Source organism: Nyctereutes procyonoides, unplaced genomic scaffold (genome assembly GCF_905146905.1).
Source record: "Nyctereutes procyonoides isolate TBG_1078 unplaced genomic scaffold, NYPRO_anot_genome, whole genome shotgun sequence".
NCBI lineage: Eukaryota > Metazoa > Chordata > Mammalia > Carnivora > Canidae > Nyctereutes > Nyctereutes procyonoides.
Genome location: NW_026575132.1, coordinates 15,490,934 through 15,513,650, shown reverse-complemented (window position 1 = coordinate 15,513,650; position 22,717 = coordinate 15,490,934). Strand labels below are relative to the sequence as shown.

At 38.5% G+C, this 22,717-nt stretch overlaps 1 protein-coding gene across 1 annotated transcript in view; it reads right to left on the bottom strand.

The window, feature by feature from the left end:
- Nucleotides 1–818: 818 nt before the first annotated feature.
- CPO (carboxypeptidase O) overlaps nucleotides 819–22,717 on the bottom strand; it is a 134,475-nt gene continuing 112,576 nt past the window's right edge. Inside the window, exons 3-10 of the mRNA XM_055344992.1 lie at nucleotides 14,612–14,711; nucleotides 13,059–13,160; nucleotides 11,455–11,559; nucleotides 10,497–10,607; nucleotides 9,286–9,376; nucleotides 7,948–8,150; nucleotides 2,090–2,174; nucleotides 819–1,214 (exon numbers count right to left, since the gene is read on the bottom strand). Of these exons, the coding sequence (XP_055200967.1) occupies nucleotides 952–1,214; nucleotides 2,090–2,174; nucleotides 7,948–8,150; nucleotides 9,286–9,376; nucleotides 10,497–10,607; nucleotides 11,455–11,559; nucleotides 13,059–13,160; nucleotides 14,612–14,711 (1,060 nt within the window). The 3' untranslated portion in view covers nucleotides 819–951. The remainder of the gene's footprint in view (nucleotides 1,215–2,089; nucleotides 2,175–7,947; nucleotides 8,151–9,285; nucleotides 9,377–10,496; nucleotides 10,608–11,454; nucleotides 11,560–13,058; nucleotides 13,161–14,611; nucleotides 14,712–22,717) is intronic.

The following is a 22,717-nucleotide window of genomic DNA, read 5'->3' as shown; positions in this document are numbered from 1 at the left end:
CATTTGTTCCAAGCCTGACAAGTGCTTAGCACCATTTCAAGGTGTCACCTAGAGATACATAGGAAATGACAGTCATAGACACTACCTTAAGAGCACTCACAGTTTAATAGACAAGATAGCACAATTAAATGCCTGTATTCCTGTATACGTACAATCCGGTCCTTGCTTACCTCTCTACTTACTCTTTATTTCTCTCATAGCACCTGTCACAAGCTGCAATATTCAGTTTATTTATTTGTGTTCTTGATTGCTCTGGCTCCCCTGAGCCGAGATTTGCCCTGTATGCAACAGTGTGTCTATTTCAATTATTTATAGCCACCATCCACAATCTTACCCACTGGAATAGAAATTCCAAAAGGACAGGGACCATGTCTATCTTATTCACCACTGTAACTCCAAAGCCTAGCAAAACATACCTCGCAGATTCTCAAAAAGGATTTTCAAATAAATAAATAAATAAAAATATGAAATAAATGAAGCCAGCAAGAGGCATAAAGAAACATTATGTAACATCTTCTGAATGCTGCTACTAAATCGATAATACAAAATTAAAAGTGAACCTCATTCAAAAGCATGAGCAAATTTTTCAAAATATTTAGATGAGAAAAAAAGGCTCGAGGCCCCAGGGTAGCTACCCTGAAACTGACCACAGATGCACAAGTGAGCGTGGCCAAGATCAGCAGAACTTCTCAGCTGACCTATAGATGCACGAGCCACTGAAATTTAGAATGATTTGGTGTGGCATTTTTATAGCAACAACTAACAGTATACTCTTTTAAAGTAAGAAAAATTAATTACCAGCAAAACACACATGAAAATGCAAACATGATTCATCTTTATTGAAATGGAAAGTATCTTTAAATTATTTGATTCCTCCTTAACTTCCGACAAACACTTCCCCTGTAGCCACGTTCTCGTAATTGGGGCTGAGCAGACCTGAGTAGGATGCACTCAGAAAATAGACACCAGGGACACTAGCAGGCCCAGCACCACCGTGGCAGGTGTCACCTTGCCAGCACTGTCTGAATTCCAGTATCTCTCATATACATCATCCAGGACCGAGAGCACAGCCTCCATGGTCTCCTCGCAGGTGGCCTGAATCTGAGCTGCCGGCAAAATAAATCCATATGTACCATTGTCCCTGAGCTCAAATGTGTATGAGAAGGGGATCCCAATGTCCCGAGCCCAGTCTCTTGAGGACCCTGATGTGGCATCTACAAATGAAAACATGAAGGCAGAGGTAGAAGTTATATTGTGAAAAGACAGGTTTCTATGGCCATTTCTGGGAATAAAGGTTCAAGGCAGCAAATGAGTACATTTCTTTATATTAAAGATTCACCGAGAGCTGTCTTCACCCTCTCATTGATATGAAGCCCCCGTAGGGCAGGAATCCCATCTCGTTTAGCCTCTCTGTCTCCCCTTGCCCCCCAACCCCCACCCGCCAGAATACCTAGCTTTAGGCGTGGCACATAGCAGAGGGCTGCTTAAAGTTTGTCTTTGAATCAAAGACTAGACAACCTAGTCCTACAAGGCAAGTGAGCTGACATATAAAGGAACAGAGGCAAAATGAGCAACAGGACTAATATTATGCAAATATTTTCCAGGTGGTCCTCAGGTGGGTGGAGGAGGTGGTGGCTGGGGATGAAGGAAAGCGGTGCAATGTCCTTTTAACTAAATTCTTTTCTGTGTTAGGTCCTTTCTCCAGGCCCTACCTGCTTTGCTTCCACAGCCTGACAGGTCCTCTGAGAACTGAATCAACCGACCAAGGGTCACAGGAAAACATTCTTCCCGCTAACTCCTGTACCTTTTCACTTGCGAGCTCTTTTTAACTGAAGCCAGAGGGAGTTCTGGTCTGAGCCAGTGTATTCATTTTTTTCTTTTAGCTCACACCTTATCCCTAGAGAGCATAATTCTGGATTTGCACAAACTCCCCTTTCTCCTTGGTCATTTTGATTTGCACAACTTCCTGTTGACCCCAGGAGCTCTTCCGTCCCTCTCCTGCCCACCCCACTCCCCAAAGTCCGCTGGCTTCTTTTGTGCCTTAGATACTATTGAAGAGGCAAAAAAAAAAAAAAAAAAAGCGACTTACATAAAATATCTGCACTCGATCCAACTCTATAATTGGTTCCATGCTTTTTTTTCAATGCATTTGCTGCCTTCTGTCCAACTTGGATCTGTAGGTGGGAAATGCAGAGACAGATATCTGGTGTTAAAAATAAATCCAACAATCCAGAGGGTTGGGTATTTTGTCCAAATCCATCTCCAGAGTTCCAGACCATCTTTCTAACTTCCCATTGGACCTTTATACGCAGGTAACCTTCTGATACTTCAGACTCAACACACTCGCACCCAATTTCATCATTCCCCCACTAATAAAGCTATTCTAGTTTCCATATTTCTGACTTACCATGCTCCTCCAAATCCACATAAAACCCTGCAGTCACCTCTGACTCTCTTTCTTTAAAATGGTTACCAAGTTGCATTCCCGGCGCCATCACCCTATTACAGTCTCATTACCTAAAAAATGGACTATTGTCATCTTCTAGTATGTTTCCCTTCCTCTCATCAGTCCTTATCCCAATTGATCTCCTCTGGATTCCAGGTAAATTTCTGTAGAGTAGAACTATGATCATGATCCTGCTGAAGAGCCTTATTCTTAATTGCCCACTGAATTAATCACAAGCTTCTCAGCTTCATTTTTGAGATCCTTTATCATGTGACCCTAACTCACCTTTCCAACACCATATTCTTTATATCCTACCCTAGATGATAGCCAAACTCAAGATTTCCTACTGTTCCCCAGACATGCCCATTTCCTCAGACTTTCTACCTTTTCTCTGGATATTCCCTCTACCTGGGCATGCCTTACCCCTTTTCTCTGCCTACTGAACTTCTACCCAACCTCAAAGGACTTTTTCAAATGCTGACCTTTCCTCATTACACCAACTAAATCCTCTTTCTGCCCACTTTTCCCCCCATGGCCCTTTGTTCATACTCTTATAACTCCCTTCTTATTTTTCCTTATAGGTATTTGATATTTATGTCTCATAGGCTTACAGAATTTCAGAGATGGAAGCTACACCCTTCCCCATGTCTACCACCCGTCACCTGAGTGCATGGAAACTCTCAGAACTGGATGATTTCTATTGTCCCAGCCTTGCTCTCTGCAGACCCTTTCCTGAGATCAGAGCCACTGACACTGAGAGTTCCAAGTGTATTGGCTGTGTTTATTAACTTTCTGATAAATTTCCTCACGTTTCCTGTCAGTCTTCTCCAGGTATTCCCCACTCCAGACTCCCTAATACTTCCCCTTTGATTTTACACAAATAACACCAAAATCCCCTTGGCCACTCCCTGCCTGGACTGTGCTCCACCTTTGCTTTCTTTAACCCTTAAGGTAGCCCAACTGTTCTTGGGCTTAGGGGTACATTGGCTCCCATAACTTCTGACTAGTAATGAGTCTAACTTTAAACCTTATCTCTTCCTTCCTGGTCCTGCATTGTCCCACTGAATCCTAAGGTATGACAGAGTGGTACTTGGGAAGAGTAGGGATAGGCATGCTGAAGAATAGAAAAAGGAGTAAGCGGTGGTAGGTCATGTACAGCAGCTGTGAGCAGCAACCTTAGGGCATTTGGGACTTTCTGTGTGTGGTGAAGATAAAACAAAAAAACATTGAAGTGAACACATTTTCAAGATTTTTGCTTCCTCTTTACTCACGACTGAGAATTCTGTCTTGGGCCATTCACCTTCTCTCTCTCTCTTCTTGAGTAAAATATTCTAAGTCTGGTTTAGTTCCTGGACTCATGTTGTCTAGAATTGACATGATGGGTAGGAAGGGCTTAAGAAATGCATGAAATAAAGTTGGTTTGAATCATTAACACCTCAAAGAGGTATAGGAGCTATTTGTAGATAGAAGAGAAAATAATAAGAGCATCAGAAAGGGGATTTCTGGAGAGAGAAATCCTGCTAAAGAAATGAAAATGAAGGGTGAAGAGAAAGGATCAGAGTAGTTGCTATCTGTGAGTAAAATGAAGAGCATGAGGCGGGGAGGGGGAAAGAGTTGCTATGATTTACCAGCTACACTCCCTTTTGAAGTCTGCTAGAGACATGAATTGCTTTTAATTATTTTTAATTCCCATATGTTTCTGCATTTCTTTGAATGAAACTCCATGCTAAGTGGTCCATGTGGGACCTTAACTTTTATTTGGGTTATGTGGATCAGCTCCAGGCTATATGTTCTGTCCAAATGGCTCTTGCATTTTTTTTTTTTTTTTTGTCTTCTGTAGTTCACCCCAGACAACAACTTCTTTCTTCGGATTTACTTATTTTATCCTATGTACTTCCTTTCCTTCAAATCCTGTGGGATGGGAAACAGTCTTCCTATTCCTAGTTTCCTCTTCTTTATTGACACAAGAAATACTGAATTTTTTTTCAATAATTGCATTAGCAATGACTATGGGGAGGTCAATAGGAGTAGGAAGTATAACGTTTATGAGAAGTATACAGTTGTGACCCTAGCTTATAGACTTGGTCCTTTCCAAGGAGGTGAAGTAAAATCCAGAGACTCTGTCTTCTCTCCTTAGGGGTGGACCTCCTAATTATTCTTCCCTTTCCTTTTGACACTATAACACAAAGCCATAGAGTGCCAATTTCTCTGCTGCCCTTCTTCTCAGTCCAAAGGAGCTTTAGTCAAAATAATAAAAATCCCTTTGCGTAATACATAATTTATATTTCTAAAGACCTCAAGCCTCCTTAATAACTTCCAGAGAACTTCCTATAGGCATATGTTCACAGGGAGGCACACAAAAAGGTTGATGAAGGCCCTGGCATGTGTGTGGGAGGAAGGAGCTTGGGATGGGATCTAGAAGTTGATATGGGAAGAGTTCAAATGGAAAGAATGTTAGCACTTAAAACATTAGAATTTTTATAGCTATTCTAATTTCCAGAGCAATTTAGAACAGGGCTATATATAGTTATGTTTCCCCTACATAGTGATTGCCAAGTTGTCTATCATGCCATATAATATTTATCATAATTTCTACAAATTTTGGTTTTGTAAATATATAGAGATTAATTACTAGTCTCTGGTAGTTGTAAATAGTACCAAAAATGGAGATCTCCTCCAATAGTTGGCTTGATTCTGTGTCTTTGTGCACTCTACCAGAGCTTACTCTTAAGAACCTAAAACCACTGCTAGCTAGCTAGCTTCAATGAGGTTGACACAAGATGGCAAAATTTTCACACTGTCTTTTTATTGTCTTGGAGATGAATGTTTATGCTAACTCCTCAGCACCTGAGACTGGTAAGAGATACAGAATTGAAGCAACCTTTCTCAATTCAGTATGCCCATTTCTGCATATGGTATTAACAGGTTCTCAGTAATTCCCACCTTCAAGTTCCTTCCAGTCATGGCAATTTCAGTGCCACAGGTCTTTCCTGCCCTTTCACATCCTCTAGTCTGTGGCCAGAGGGCTCTAACCAGAGAACCAACAGCACAAGACCCTCTCACCTTTGAATACAAACTCTGCAAAATGGTCATATCTGTTTTCCTGAGCCAAGAAGAGAACAGAATTCTCTAAAAAATAAATAAATAAATAAAAGTACCAGGGGTTACAGGCTGCCTTTTGGCTGGTGGAAGGCCTGGTCCATTAAGGATCTATAATGGCCTATCTTTGATGGTTCATTTGTGTTTGTCACATATCCCTTCAAGCAGAAAGTAGACATCTACACAAATACCACAAGAACTGGGAAATAAAATGGGTTCTGGGCTTCTCAACTGAAATCTCTGTTTCTGCAGCTTCCTTTACTGAGGAAATGAAATTTCTAGAGCTCAAGAAAAGAAGGAAAGAGGACACAGTGATCTGGTCATCTAAGTTGATAGGAGCTCCTAGAAGTCGCAAGTCCTTTCTGAGCAGAGAGGCAGTACGAAGAGACTGAATGAATGTAGCCTCTGGAGTCTGAAGACATGAGTTCCAACCCAGGCTCTACCAATCACTGTCTATTGCTAATTTAAGGTGTCAATTTCCACATTTCCAAAGTGAGGTTATTATATTGTCTTCAGGTCAGATGAGATAATGGTCCTAAAATCCCTTTGTAAATTGTAAAGTGCTAAGCAAATGTTAGTTATTGTCACATCTTACAAAATACATAGTACAAATGTCCAAAAACACTGCGAGAAAGATATTGGGGTACTACTGGATATTCTTGACTGTTGGAGAAAAGGCTCCCTTCAGCAAAGACTGATAGTGGTTTTTCTTTTTATGCCCAGACATGTGTTCTCCAGGTCATGTTTCAGTGGGAGAAGGACAGGACACATAAGAGAACCAGTGGGTCCCCAGACCTCTGTGAGCTCAAGAGCAGATTGAGTTTAGCCTCCATCCAAGCCCCACGAGGAGCTTGTTTTAAAAAAAAATAGAAAAGAATAGAAAATGGTGCAGTCACTATGGAAAACAGTATGATTTTTTCCTCAAAAAATTAAAAACAAAACTGTTGTATGATTCATCAATTCTACTTCTGGTTGTATACCCCCAAAATTGAAAGTGGCATCTCAAAGAGATTCGTATACTTATGTTCATAGAAGCATTATCTGCAGTAGCTGAAAGGTGGAGACAATTCAAATATGCACTGATGGATGATGGATATAGAAAATATGAGGGTAGCCCAGTGGTTCAGCGGTTTAGCGCCACCTTCGGCCCAGGGCCTGATCCTGGAGACCTAGACCTGGGATCGAGTCTCACGTCAGGCTCCCTGCATGGAACCTGCTTCTCCCTCTGCCTGTGTCTCTGCCTCTATTTATCTTTCTCTCTCTCTCTCAAATAAATAAATAAATAAATAAATAAATAAATAAATAAAATCTTAAAAAAAAGAAAATGTGATACATATACATGATGGAATATTATTAAGCCATAAAAAGGAAGGAGATTTTGACAGATGATACAACATGGATGAACCTTGAGGACATGTGTTAAGTGAAATAAGTCAATCACAAAAAGACAAATACTGTATGATTCCACTTGTATGAGGCATCTAGAGCAGTCAAACTCAGAAAATGAGAAGAGAATGGTGGCCTTCAGAAGCAACAGGGACCAGGAATTGTTTTAATGGGTATAGAGTGCCCACTGTGCAAGACAAAGGAGTTTTGGAGATTAGTGGCGCAATGAGGTGAACATACTTAACACTAAAAATGGTGAGGATGGTAAATTTTAGGTCATGCAAATTTCACCGTAATTAAAAATGGGAAAAAATAATGTTTTAAAAAAGATAACGAATATTACAACAATCCTAAATTTACCCTCCCTTTGATCTGTGTCTGTGTCCTCAGCTGCACAAAAAGGCAGAGGCCAGGCCTTTGCAGCAACTGTGTCGAGCAAACACAGCTTCAGAGGACCCGGATGTAACAAAGCACACTTCCCCTGGCCGGGCTTGGACTCTGCTGGCACTTCCCCTTACACATATCCCTAAGCAAATACTAGAAGCAGAGCTTAGAAGAAAATAAAGCATTGTGTTTAGCAGAGAAGAGAGCAGATATTATTTAGCCATGTTATTTTAGATATGCCATATTCCACTAACAGCTGGCAAGTTCTTTAAAGCACGGTTCAAAAGCTATAATTGCTGAACGGAGCTTCAAGAGAATTTACAGAAATGAAAGCACATTCCTGCAGATTATTAACATAATCGTCTCATTTATATTATAGACGAATACCTAAGATGTCTCCCAACTTGACACTTTACGAAACAGGTAGTTAATTAATGTAGGTAAAGCAGCATTTAACCTGAAGCCTCCCCAGCAGGCGTCTGGCAAGGTGTAAGAAGCAGAAGAAAGAAAATAAGGAAGAGTAGAGAGAACAAAAGCAGGGCTGGAGTCAAAATCCTGAAAATGGAAACCAGGGAAAGGAAAGCAAGGGTCCCACGGAAGTTTTTGTAAAAGCTCTGGTGCTATGGTCTTACCAGTTCCTCGTGGTTACTGGACTTATTTTTCGTGTAGCCATAAGGCGTGAGGATGAGCTGCCCGTAGGAGTGCATGGTCAGGAAGCACACGATGCTCTCCTTCTTGCTCTCCACAAAGCTGGAAACGGCTTTAGTCTCTGGTTCTGATACTGGTCCTGAGCCACAGAATGTTATATCCTGGCAGTTTTTCGATGCGCCAATACCTGGGATATCCAGAAAACCACAAAGGAGCCAACGTGATACCAGTTTAGAACAGATGGAGGACGAGGAGTCCCCCCCCCTCCTCAGGGCAATCTGTGGGTGGCATCAAGGCTTGCCCTGGCTTATCCAAGTTCCTTCTGGTTACATTAAGGAATGAGGACAGTCATTCAGGGAGGAACTCAGAAAGGTAGGAGGGCTGACATTCAGATTTAGAGACCAACTCCCCGCTTCCATGGCCCACAAAGAGGATGCAAAATGAAATGGCATTTTCAGTAATCTTTCATGGAAACCTGCAGCTGGGTCCTGAAGCAGATGTTTGGGAACCACATGTCTGGTTCCTAGGACAGGCTCTGACATAGCCTCATTGACCTAAGCCTGTCTGTCTGTCTGTCTCAATGGCTTCTGTCTCATTAGAGCTATTTTGCAAGGACACAGTGGTCTGTTCTCAGTGATGATGATAAGGACCAGCAGCTGAGCACCTTGTACACGCAGGGCACTGCCATTAGCCCCTCCTACCTGACAACTCATCAAATCCCCACAGGGGCCTACTGATTGGATGGTATGACCATGGACCACATTTTAAATAAGAGAAAACTAAAGCAGGAAGATGAAGACCACACAGGGGCCAAGACTGAATGTTAACCCTTACTATCTGGTTTTTAACCAGATTGCTCTTTAACCATTTCCCCCTCCTTTTTTGCTTCTGATTCGCTGGGCATGTTGAGATTCAGAAACATGAACATGCCTTAGGGAGAAGGAAATGTTTGCTTTATTTACTTCTGCTTCCCTGCTATAAAAATAATCTGTGAGGATAATTCTCTTATTTTTCTTTTCTTCATGAAAATTTATATATTTACAAATAAAGTGATAGCTTTCAAACATTTTCACTTTGAGCTAGGTCTTCTTTGCCCATGTGTAGTCAATCCCACTTGACAAGGGTCCTGCACTTGAGTGTTGCTGGTTCTTACTGCATAGGTAATGTCCTCCCTTAGAGCGAAAACACTGGTCCAGAAGTCCAGAGAGCTGTGCAAAATTAGATGTTTATTTTTGAAAGTTATATCTCCAGTAATTCACCTCTGTCCTAGCTTCTCTTCTCCATTTTTTGCTCATCAAGTCACCAAGTAAACATGTACTTACTACACCAGGAAACGTTGAAATTTCTATTGAGATCTGTCCCAAAACATGTGCCGTTATTATGAGATGAACGGGATTTCCTCCAAAGCCTATCCTGTAACAGAGGAACATAGAAATGCTTCTGTCCTAGGGTCTCATAAATCACAGTGTTGGTGATGAGTGGGTGGGCCTGGAACATAAAAAATAGACCCTACGATTGTCTGGAAAAACTTGCCTTTAACATAATGAAGCTTGTGCATATAATTTTTAGTCTCACAGATGGGCCAGCAACACCCAATAACAGGAACATCTGTCCAACCCAAGCACACCTACATGTAAACCATCAGCTTGGAGGGAGTATGGCCTTTTCCTCAAGAGCAGATTAGCAGTGCCTTGTGGACGTGATCTGCTTAATCAGGGAAAGCTTCAGAGAGTCATTTTTTATGTCCGAGTGATACAAGATGAAAGGTAAATAGCCTGGCAGATGGAAAAAGGCTGTTCCAGGTGTATCAGTGATGGTCTCTGCACATTTCTGGAAGCAGAAGACTGATGAGTGGAGATGAGCTTAAAGACAAGTTTCTCCAGACAAGCTTGGAGGGAAGAATTTGACTAATACCCAGGCTGAAAAGCTGTTGCAGAGAAAGGGGTCCCAGGAACCACTTTGTGGGGAGCAAAGGGAAAAAGGAAGAAATGAATTCTCTCTAGAAACAGGGATTCTTGTTTGTGGAGTGATCTTCTTTTTGAGACATTTTAAAGAGAGAGTTTTCTTTTAACTAAAAACTGTATGAGACATCTGACTCCTGTGTGAATGATCACAGTGGAAAATGAAAGTTGGGTTAGAATTTATACATCATTTGTACCCGTCATGCTTCAAAACTGGGTACATGGTAGTATATGAATTTTATACCAATCTGACAGGAAGTCCACAAAGTGGAAGGAGGTGGACTTGGAGAAAAGTTAAGTCTGGCTGCAAAACTGGGAAGATGTCAAAAACAAACAGACATAAAAACACGTGCTGGATTTCAATTCTAACAAGACCTCCACTTTCTCCGTCCTAAATTTGATGTAGATTGGTGGCTTAACAATATTGAGTTGATTTTTTATCCCAAATGGGGTTTCTTTCTTTACCTGACCACAAAACATTCCCATCGCTACAATGACTAAGGTCAGTAAAATGAACCTGAGTCAAGATCTAGTTCATGGACTCATCCCGGAACCATGCTCAATGTACTCACAGTTGTCCAAGTATAGATATAACCATCTATATTAAGAACTGGAAGCACGTAGAAGTCCAGGTTTCTAAGGAATCTTCCTATCCTTGGGTTGTCTTTATAATTTTGTAGAATCTGGAAATTTAAGAAACATTTGAAATGCTCAGGGAAAGAGGTCTTTTTTCAATTTCCTAACAATTTCAACTTAATTATAAGAGGTGATTGCATGAGGAACCTCTACCCTCCTGTTCCCTAACCCTGCCTCAGTTGTCCTATTTGTTGTGGTAGTGGTTCTCAAGCTTTATTTTGCATCAGAATCACCTGGAGAGCTTGTTAACATAGAGAGTGCCTGGCTCTCCTCCCCCCCTCCATCCCCTACCCCTAATCCACTCTGTAGAAGTTGGTGAGGTGAAGCCCCAGAATTTGCACTTTTAACAAGTTCTCTGTTATGTTAATATTAGTGGTTTAGAAACCACACTTTGAGAACTACTCTTTATGGGTTTCTTTCTGTTGTGGCTTTTGTAAAGACTGACACAAAAAATAATTTGTAGGGTGGAGCTAAAATGTAACAATTCACTGAGTAGGTATTTTCCACACCATAAATCTCTTCATCTGCACTTGCAGACTCCTTGGAAAGGCCATTCCAAGCTCCTCCTGCAGGCAAAAAACTAGGAGTCCTGGTGTTAGAAAATTTGCCCAAGACTATCTGAAAAAGGCAGCACCAGGCTTTACTCATCTCTGACTTCCATGATGTATTGTCTTCTACATTTAGATACATTTGCCTTCCAGTACAAAGTATTTTGGATCCACTAAAAAGAGATCATAATACCTAACTCAGTTTCCTTTTCCCTTGGGGTGAAGGAGTAACTCAGTAGAGGGCTGCATTGCCTACCTGTGAGCGAAGCGTGCTTTCTACATAGTTGAGATGTGACAGGCATTTTGTTAGGCAGTTAACCATTACAAGAAAGCTAAAGACACTTACTTCTTTCACAAACCATTGGCAAAAAGCTGGGGCAATCCATTCCCTGGCATGAATTCCACAGTCCATCCAAATGATCTTCTTGGGGTTATCGGATGGCTGGCTGATCTGAAGGGGACATTCGTGCTCTGTTACCAAACAATTGCTATAATCATAAGCTGCTGTGCAAGTTATTTGGTTTTTCATTACCCTACAGGTCCCTTTCTTCCTCCACTCTGTGATCTCAAGCATGAGGCAGGGGTGATGGCAGAGACACCCGCCACTATGACCCTTTCCATGGCTGCTTTTGCTCCCCTGCCAGGTACCTTGGGTGGCTATTCTTAGGCCCATGTGCTGACTCTGGATGTCCCCGACCCAAAGCCTAGTCTTCCCTACCCTAAACTAGTCTCTAATTATGGATAAAGGCAGAAATGGCCAACCCACAAACCAGGAGGCTAAATCTCAATATATCTTATAAAACCTTACCACACAAGGTTCACTTAAAGTGGTAAAGTATACCAGAAGTAAGGTTCACGGTGTTAAAAATGAATCTTGGTCTTCATTTAAACTTCCTGAAACTGCGAATGCATCCAAATGCGTAATTTCCTGCAATACTTACTGAATTCATTAAATCCCTCTCTTCCTTAGAGACTCCACCATTCCCAGTCAACCCAGTCTTCTTTCCTTTCTCCCCTGTGCCATTCTTATATATCAGTTCAGCCTCACTCCAGCAAAAAGATCTCTTCCTCTTTCAGAGGGGTGGGTTGGTTAACTTGGCAAGTGTGGATTCTCATTGGTGGAGAAGAGGTAGTGAACACTCCCAAGTTTGTCAAAGTCACATTTGTTTTGAATGTAAATGACCTAGACTCCAGCCATTCATTGAAAGCCATTGGGAGGTGGGCTGATGAGGAGTCTTCCTCTTCATCAGTGAGAAACTTACAAATTGAGATAAAGACCAGACTGGATCCATCATATTCAAGGAACTTTTTCCCTAGAGCTTCACCCATTTTCCAAACTGCCAGCATATTTCCTAATCTAACTTTTATCTTTATTCCCTCTTAAAATTACCCCTTTTATGAGTACCTGTGTTTGATTATATATTTATTTCTATTGCTTCCTTATTATACACCAATTCTACTCTTTAAAATATGCCCCAGGGCACCCCCGGTGGCGCACCGGTTTAGCGCCGTCTGCAGCCCGGGGTCTGATCCTGGAGACTCAGAATCGAGTCCCACGTCGGGCTCCCTGCATGGAGCCCGCTTCTCCCTCTGCCTGTGTCTCTGCCTCTCAGTCTCTCTCTCTCTGAATAAATAAATTTTTAAAAATGCTTTAAAAATAAAATAAATAAAATATGCCCCAGACAGGGAATATTTAGATATCTTTTTTGGCTGACTCAGCTCAGAATTTGATGGCCCTTTGAAAATCAAGTAGGTAGGTGCCCCATGCTTACCATATCAACCATTCACTCCATTTCTGGGTAAATTCAATTTCAGAACCAATAGGGTTTTTTTGTAGTTCTAGATAACTCTCAAATTTGGGAATATGCTTTGTAAATGAACATGTCTACAGAAAGTGGTAAACGGGCAGTGAACTAAGTAAGTAAGGCAATTCCCATCCCTCTCACTCACCTTCAAATAATACATGGGCCGGGTCTCATAGGTCATGCCTAGGAAATGCTGTGTCGCCACTCCTGCGTACTTCTCACTTATCTGGATCATCCACTGATAGATCTGAAACAGCCAGGGAGGATTGTGGATATCAATAAGAAAATCGTTTGCTTGCCTCTAATTAAGATAACTGCTTTTCTCATTAAGATACTGAACTCTGGACTATTTGCTCTACATTACACTCTGTGCTAAACAAACTACGAGACTAAACCACTGAATTATTGCTGATCCCCTCCCATTTTCTGTAAGGATCTACTCTGCCATTCGATCTTAGAACATCCTATTGAACTTCACAAATAAGTTATTGAGAATAGTTTCAATAATCCACTGATAACACTTCAGAAACATCATCCAATAACACATCCTTCAAATGGCCACACACCTCTAGACTTCCATGTGGCAGCCAATCATGCCAGCAGTTTCAGGTCAGGCTGATTTGGGTGGATCCTTTTGGGCCCCAACAATATCCTTTGCTAATGGCCACAGAGCCAAGATTAGAGAAGAACTGGAAATGCCCTTCACAGAACATGCAATAGAAGTTTCTAAATCAATTCCAAATTAATAATTTTTGATCCATTTGAGGAGATCTGAATGGATGCCTTGGTCAAGGTCATAGAGCAAGTGGCCAAGCCAGGTGTGACCTATCTCTGATATTAGAGCATAAGCTTTCCATAGGCCTTCCTGGACCTTGTTCAAATTTTTAGAATCTCCAGTACTTGGGGGGGGGGGGGTTAATGTTTCAGAAGAATGTGTAAATTCATTCTTGCATTCTTTGAAAAAATTCTGGAAAATATTAATATACTCCCAAATGCTGAGGGAATAAATGGTAAAGCCTATTTGGAAGGCAACTTGTGCATTTATATAAAAATGTAGATGTGCTTATCCTTTAACCCAAAAATTCTATGTTTAGAAATTTACACTTCAGAAAAAGCTTTGCATAAAATCACACACACACACCCCACAAATATGCATATATAGTAGCTAATTTTTTTTCTACTGTATCCAGTTTCAAAAACAACCAAACTCATTTTAGTAGCAATACGAGTATTTCTTTAAAAGAAATCTTCCCCTCTTAAGAATTACTGCCTGCATCCTTTGTATCCTACAAGAAATGCCACATTTTCAGCTAAATGTGATTAAATCACGAGACCTCTCCACTCCATATCCCACACCCACATGTGTTATATTGGCCTTGCCTGCTGAAACCAGCTAAGTACTTGACAAACAAGAGTAAGGGTTAATTTTAGTCCACGTTCACATGAGCAAAACTGGCTAGAGGATTCTTTACCTCCTTTTCCTTGTGGTTTGCCTTTTTATTTCATATGACAGCATTTATAGCTTCGATGGTGGTGATCAAAAGATGATTTTCTGCCATCCCTTGAACTCAGTGCACAGGCAAATCTCAACCTCACATTTTGAGACTCTCTAGCCTAATGGATATTAACCAGTGAATCATCCCTCGCCCCTCCTACATAGACTGTGGCCACCACCAAACTCCGTGTGTCCTCCCTTACCTCCTCCATAGGGTGATATCTGATATAGGAATAGGTGTCCAGGCTCTGCCACGGGCTCCCTGTCTCTTCCACAACCTCATGTCTGGGTTGTGCTAGGGATCTGCCAAAGAAAGTCAGACTCAAAGGAGTGAAGAAACCAGAATACCACGAGGAGTGGAAAGCTGATGAAAAAGGTGGTAGAAAGCACTGTGAACAGGATTTGGAGGAGAAAAGTCAGTGTTAGAGTCTTCTTGCTGTGACTTACTGACTGAGATGTGGGCCAACCATTGAGTCTCCCCACAAAGTATAGTTTCTTCATCTGTAGAGTGAGGCGAGGACAGCCATTCCAATCTTGCAGGGAAGCTGGGATAATTCAGTAAGATGTTGTAGATAAACATGTTTTTAAATGTGTAAAAGAAATAATAGCTAAGATTTATTGAACTGAAATGTATTACAAGACACTCAAGCAATTTAAATATCATTTACTTCTCTTGAAAACACAGATAGGTATTCTTATTACCCCCATTTCAGAGATGAAAAAATTGACTCACAGGGAAAGTGTTATTGGGATTGACAATAATTGACAATAATGGACAGCCTGATTGAAGAGCCTACGATATTTTTTAAATTATTTTTTTAAGTGTTACTAAGGTATGATTAGCATACAGTGTTATTGATCAGTTTTGGCTGTACATTATAGTGATTCAACAATGTTATCCATCTTTCAGTGCTCATCAATGTAAGTGTGCTCTTAATCCCCTTTATCTATTTCACCCATCCCCCCACCTCCAGTCTAGCAGCCATCAGCTTGTTCTTTGTATTTGAGTCTGTTTTTGTGTTTGTTTCTTTTTTTTCTTTGTTCATTTGGTTTCTTAAATTCTACATGAGTGAAATCACATGGTATTTGTCTTTTTCTGTCTGATTTATTTAACATTGTACCCTCTGGGTCTACCCATATGCAAATGGCAAGATATCATTATTTTTTATTAAACATATTATGTATAATAAATGATATAAATATACAAACACAAATTTTATATATATAAAATATATTTTGTATGTAAATATATTTTATATATATAAAATGTCCCCCTCCACATACAACCTCTCCCACAACCAATATCCTACACCACAGTGGAACATTTGTTGGATTCAATGAACCTACATTGGCAGACATATCTTTATTTACCGAAGTCCATAGTTTACATAGTTTACATATTTACAAAGTCCACTGTTGGTGTTGCACCTTCTATGGGTTCAAACAAATATATAATGACATGCATCCATTGTAGTATCACAGAGGACACTCACACTGTCCTAAAAATCCTCTCTGCTCTGTCTGTCCATTCCCACCCACCACCCACCCGCCACTGGCAACCACTGATATTTTTACTGTTCCCATTGTTTTGTATTTTCCAGAATGTCATGTAGCTGGAATCATACAGTGAGTAGCCTTTCAGATTGGCTTCTTTCCTTAGTAACATGCATTTAGCATCTCTCCATGTCTTTTCATGGCTTACTAGCTCATTTCTTTTTAGAGTTGCACAATATTTCATTGTGTGGAAGTACCACAGTTTATTTATCCATTCACCCACTAAAGGGCATCTTAATTGCTTAAGTGGCAATTATAAATAAAGATACTATAAACATCTGTGCAGGGCTTTGTGTGGGCATAAGCTACCAGTTCATTTGGGTAAATACCAAGAAACATGATTACTGGGTCACGTGGTAAGAGTGTGTTTAGTTTTGTAAGAAACTACCGTCCAAGAAACTGTCTTCCAAAATGCCTGTACTATTCCATATTACCACCAGCAACACATGAGGATGCCTGTTGCTCCACTTCCTTATCAGCATTTGGCGTTGTCCCTGTTCTGGATTTTGGCCGTTCTAATAGGTGTGTAGTGGTATCGCACTGTTTTTCACTTGCATTTCCCTAGTAACATATGATGTTGAACATCATCTTGTAGGTTTACTTGCCATGGGTATATCTTCTTTGGTAAGGTGTATGTTCTGGCGTTTTGCCCATTTTTGACTCAGGTTATTCATTTTCTTATTACTGAATTTTAAGAGTTCTTTGCTTATTTTATTTTATATTTATTTATTTTTTCTTTCTTTGCTTATTTTTAACAACAGTCCTGGGGATCCCTGGGTGGCTCAGCAGTTTAGCGCCTGTCTTTGGCCCAGGGTGTGATCCTGGAGACTCGGGATCGAGTCCCACATCAGACTCGATGTGGGTGCCTGCTTCTCCCTCTGCCTGTGCCCCTGCCTCTCTCTCTCTCTCTCTCTGTATGTGTCTCTCATGAATAAATAAATAAAAAATCTTAAAAAAAAACACAATAGTCCTGTATCAGATGTGTCTTTTGCAAATATTTTCTCCCAGTTTTTGGCTTGTCTTGTCTTCTCGTTCTCTTGACATAGTCTTTTGCAGAGCAGAAGTTTTTAACTTTAATGAAATCCAAGCTATCAATTATTCCTTTCATGGGTTGTGTTTTTGGTATTGTATTAAGAAAGTCATTGCTATATCTAAGGTCATCTAGGTTTTCTCCTATATTAACCTCTAGGGGCTTTTAGTTTTGAGTTTTATATTTAGGTCTATAGTCTAATTTGAGTTAATTTCTATGAAGAGTGTAAGGTCTGTGTCTAGATTTTTTTTTTTGCATGCGGATGTCCAGTTGTTCCAGTACCATTTGTTGTAAAGACTATTTTGCTTTATTGTGTTATTTTTGTTCTTTTGTCAAAAATCAATTAATTATATTCATGGAGGTCTATTTCTCAACTTTCTATTCTGTTCCATTAATCTATTTGTCTTTTCTTTCATCAATACCACAGTGTCTTGATTACTGTAGCCTTCCTATCTATTAATATGAAACAGTTCTCCGTTTATTTAGTTATCCTTTGATATCTTTCATTAGAGTTTTATAGTTTTCTCAAATAGAGCTTGTACATATTTTGTTAGATTTACACACAAGTATTTATTTTGGGGGGTGATAATATAAATGATAATATGTTTTTAATTTAAAACTTCCCTTGATCATTGCTAGTATATAGAAAAGCAATTGAATTTTGTACATTAACCTTGTGTCTTATAGCCTTACTATAATTCCTTATTAATTTCAGTTTTTTGTCAATTCTTTCATATTTTCTACATAAATGGTCATGTCTTCTGTGAACATAGACAGTTTTATTTCTTCCTTCCCAATCTGTGTACCTTCTAACTCCGTTATTCATCTAAATACTTCCAATGCGATGTTCAAAAGCAGTTGTGAGAGTGGACATCCTTGCCTTATTTCTGATCTTAGCAGGAATGTTTCTAGTTTTTCACCATTAAGTGTGAAGTTAACTGTAGATTTTTTGTATCTGCTCCTTTCGATATTGAGGAAGTTCCCCTCTATTCCTAGTTTACTGTTTTTATCATGAATGGGTGTTAGTGTTTGTCAAATGCTTTTGCTGTATCTATTGATTCTGTATCATGTGACTTCTTATTTTTTGCCTATTGATGCAATGGAGTATATTAGTTGATTATCAACTGTGAAACCAGCTTTGCATACCTAGGATAAATTTCAGTTGGTGGTTGTGGTGTATAATTATTTTTATGTATTGTTGATTCAGTTTGCTAATTTTTCTTAAAGACTTTATTTATTTATTTATTTATTTATTTATTTATTTATTTATTTATTTATTTATAGAGAGAAAGAGAGGCAGAGGGAGAAGCAGGCTCCATACATACACAGGCCCGATGTGGGACTTGATCCCAGGACTTCAGGATCATGCCCTGGGTGGAAGGCAGGCGCTAAACTGCTGAGCCACCCAGGCATCCCCAGTTTGCTAATATTTTGTTGTGGGTTTTTATATCTGTGTTCATGTAAGATATTGATCTGTAGTTTTGTTTTGTGTTTTTCATAGATTTTATTTTTCTGATTCTGATATTAGGATAGTGCTGACTTCATAGACATCAGGAAGTATTCCCTCTGTTTCCATCTTCTTCTTCTTTTTTTTTTTTTTTTGTTTCCATCTTCTGATAGAGATTGTAGAGAATTAGTATAATTTCTTCTTTAAATGTTTGGTAGAATTCATCAAAGACCCCACCTGGGCTTGATGCTTTTTTTTTGGAAGGTTATTAATTATTAAGAATTATATAAAGAGGGATCCCTGGGTGGCTCAGCGGTTTGGCACCTGCCTTCCGCCCAGGGCGTGATCCTGGAGTCCCAGGATCAAATCCCACATCAGGCTCCCTGCATGGAGCCTGCTTCTCCCTCTGCCTATGTCTCTGCCTCTCTCTCTCTCATGAATTAAATAAATAAATCTTTTTTTAAAAAAGAATTATATAAAGAAATTTATCTCTTTAATAGATATAGGCCTATTCAGATTGTCTACTTATTGTTTACCTTTTGATAGTTTAATAAAACTATTCCATTCCTCTTGTCTATTATCTTTTGACAGTTTATTTTATTTATTAATTTAATTAATTAATTAAATTTATTTAGAGAGGGAGACAGAGAGTGGAGGCGAGGCGCAGAGGGAGAGGGAGAAAGAAACACAAGCAGAGTCTGCACTGAACGTGGAGCCCCATAGTGGGCTCAATCCCATGACTTTGAGATCAGACCTGAGCTCAAACCAAGAGACAGATATCCAACTGACTATGTCACCCAGGCATCCCAGCGAATAGTTAACTAAAACTATACAACTCCTCTTCTCTACGCCAGATATTGTGTCAGCACTTAAGATAACATATTAATGCGCCTTATATAATTCATTCTCATTACAACCCTGTGAAGCATCATCATCCATGTTTTATAAATTAGGAAACTGAGGCCAAGAGCAATTAAGTAACTTGCAAACAGTCACAGAGCCAGTAAGTCATACACTTAGTACCTTCTCTCTATGCTACACAAATGTTTGATGAATGTTTTAGTTCCCTAGCTAAAAGGCTTTATTTAGTCAAGAACTAGGATTATATTTTCATTATTAGAACATACTAGCTGATAATTCATTTACCCAACAAATACGTATGGAGTGATTACTATGTTAATAGCAGCAGGATGTGAGCCTTTGGAGAAGCTGTGGCGTGAACATTTGGATAGTGACCTTGCATTGCAAGGATATGTGTCAGAGATTGAATTAATGTTTCAATGACTTTTACCTATTTTCTCATTTTTCCTCCCTGAACATTTGTGATATTATATCTTCTCTTTCCTTAAACCTTCATTTCCTATCTGTAAAATGGGAATAACCATACCTTTCCAAAAGATTCATACAAAGATTAAATAAATTAATCCATGTTACAGTGTTAGCACAATTCTGACACCTAGTTAATACTTAATAAGTGTTAAGACACACCAGGAGTTCAAAACAAAGCAAAGCAAAACACTATTCAGTTACAATAGTTTAAAATAAATTGTATGGAGAATAATTTAGTCACCTAAGTGGAATTGTCTTCAAACAATACCAAACCACAAAATATTTTGATAGAATTAATTAAAATTCAAGTTCCATTTATAGCTACATAACTCCAGTAAATGTATTGACTAGATTTTAGTTTTTTAATTTGGTTCATTTAGCACCATGTACCACTATAATGGAAATCAATTTCCCTACACAATTCCATGACTTTCAACTTGGAACTACATTTATTATTTTTAATTGCTGCTAATATTTATAAAAATTACTAATATTAATAAGAAATGTTATTCTTGATTTAATAAGTTCTTTATCCTCAAAATTATAAATGTTTTATTACATTGTTGAATGAATTTTACCTTACGTACCTTGTTCGAATGAAAATCTCATGAGAAAAGATTGTTTAAATAATCAGTTAAAATAATGAAATTGAATTTTAGAAGGAGATTAAAAGAAGCAAATGTTATTAAAAATATAATAGTTGAGTAACAATATGTTTCTCCATGTTATTCAGGGATTTATTTCTAATAATTATCATTCATTTAATTTTTTTGTAAATAAGCAAGAGTGCTTCATTCAGACAGAGCAATTCTAGTATAAAATACATATACTGGTGGAAGCATTTTGTTGAGGCTGATTGACAAAACATCTAATCATTTAAAAAGAAAATATGTAAAACCGTTGGTGTCTTTAATAACAATTTAATCTACATATAAATTTTCAGGAGCATAGTTCATGTCTTTATCAAATAATCAGAAAATATATATTTTTTATGATACCAGTTAACCTTTATTGAGTGCTATATGCTAGGAACTGATAAAAGCATTTATAGCTTCATCTTATTTAATCCATTCAATAACCCAAGGGGTTGGTACTCTTGGTACTATAGGCAAAATTAGTAATAGATAATAGTAGTGGAAAAGTAGATTTCTTTCTTACAGAATTTAAAATCTACTTAAGGGAATAGATATAAATAAATACATGAAAAACAAAATAACTCAGCCATTAAATAATAAGGTATAAAGTAAGATAAGAAAATTGCCTGATTGACTACCAATTAAATGGTACACTAAGTGTTTTGAAGATAGGGATGGAGAATTCCTAGCTCAAGTGCAGTCAGTAATAGCAACCAACATTGTCTTCGTAATTATGCATGCCAGCACTGTTCAAAAAACTTGATATATACACTTATTTAATCCTGACAAAAATCCTTAAGATAAATTTTATTATCTCAGGTTGTTGTTTTGTTCTGAAGATTTTGTTATATAGGCTAAATTATGCTTTTATTATACCTTAGAGAATCAGCATAAAATATTAGCCCATTTAAAAAATTGTCCAAAAATAAAAAATAAATAAAAAATAAAAAATTGTCCAGCTATGATTTGGACCACAAAGAAAGCAAAATAAGTATCAGCATTGTAAAGTCACACAATAAAGAAAACAATTCCAATGCTTCTTTCAGAAAGGAGAGAGGAGAAGAAATGAAGCAACTGAGAAGGACATCTTTTCAGCCATCCCTTCATCCTTCCTCACATTGGCTGTCCTGCCTGTCCTGTCCTGCCCAGAAATGCGATTATCAGAGAGGCTTTTTACAACACTTTTGAGACAGAGATGGTGGCTATTCAGAGCGACTCTGTTCCATCCTTCATATAGTTCAGCAAATGTTTGCATCTTTATTTATCATAGTTACCTACTCAGTGGAGTAAGAAAGTGAATTACACAAAAAGCAGGGCTGGTCCCAGTGAATTCCTGTTTCAGTTGGGTTGGTATTCTCCGGCAATTCCACAATATAGAATGGAAGAAACTAACGGTAACTGGATACCCTCAAGAACCAATACTTGGTTTTCCCCCTGCTAATATCTGCCAAATGTGTGAGCATTGGATGATGAGGTCCAGTGTAACATGAAAAAAAAGAGAACTGTATGAGATCTGAGTGAAAATCTCTGCTATTAAGAATGCTTATCATTTTTACATGAGATTAAAGACAATACTTAAATCTCAGAAACCCAAATACTTAATTCAAGCAATGTTTAAACCATATACTTAGAAAAGGCAATTCCTTGTTTCTAGGCAATTTCTTGGGTAATGCATAATGCATGCAGAGGTAGGAAAAGCTAGCTAATCCCCCAAATTATCACCAGTCTCATCTCACCAATCAAATGAAAAGATTATTGTACTTTGTGTATTCTTTTTGAATAGGGATTTGTAAAATGTTTAACAGAGAAAATGATCCTTGGGTACATTATTAATAAACACTGTAGATCTAAGATAGTCTAGTGGAATTTTGATTGGAATGTATAAAGAGGCAAAAATCTAATGAACACTGAGGCAAATTTTGTATTTTCAATACGTAGGAAGGATACAGTTATATGAATATTTCATGATAGTAATGTATTTTCAAACTTTTTTTTCTTCTTCTAAAATTAACATACACTTATCATGGAAAATTTAGAAGGTATGGAGGGGAAAAAAATAGAAAAGAGAAGGAAGGAATAATCTTCAATAATCCCACCTCCCTGAGTCATTATTGATATTTTGGCATATTTCACATCAGCCTTTTATCTGTGCATACTTTTTCTTAAACACAGTGCAGATTATGTCTACATATAATTTTGTATTCACTTCCTTGTATTGCATATTTTTCAGAAACATTCCCTCAAATCAATGAAAAGTTTTTATAAACATTAATTTTAATGACTGCATAATATTTGACAGTAAGTATATATTACA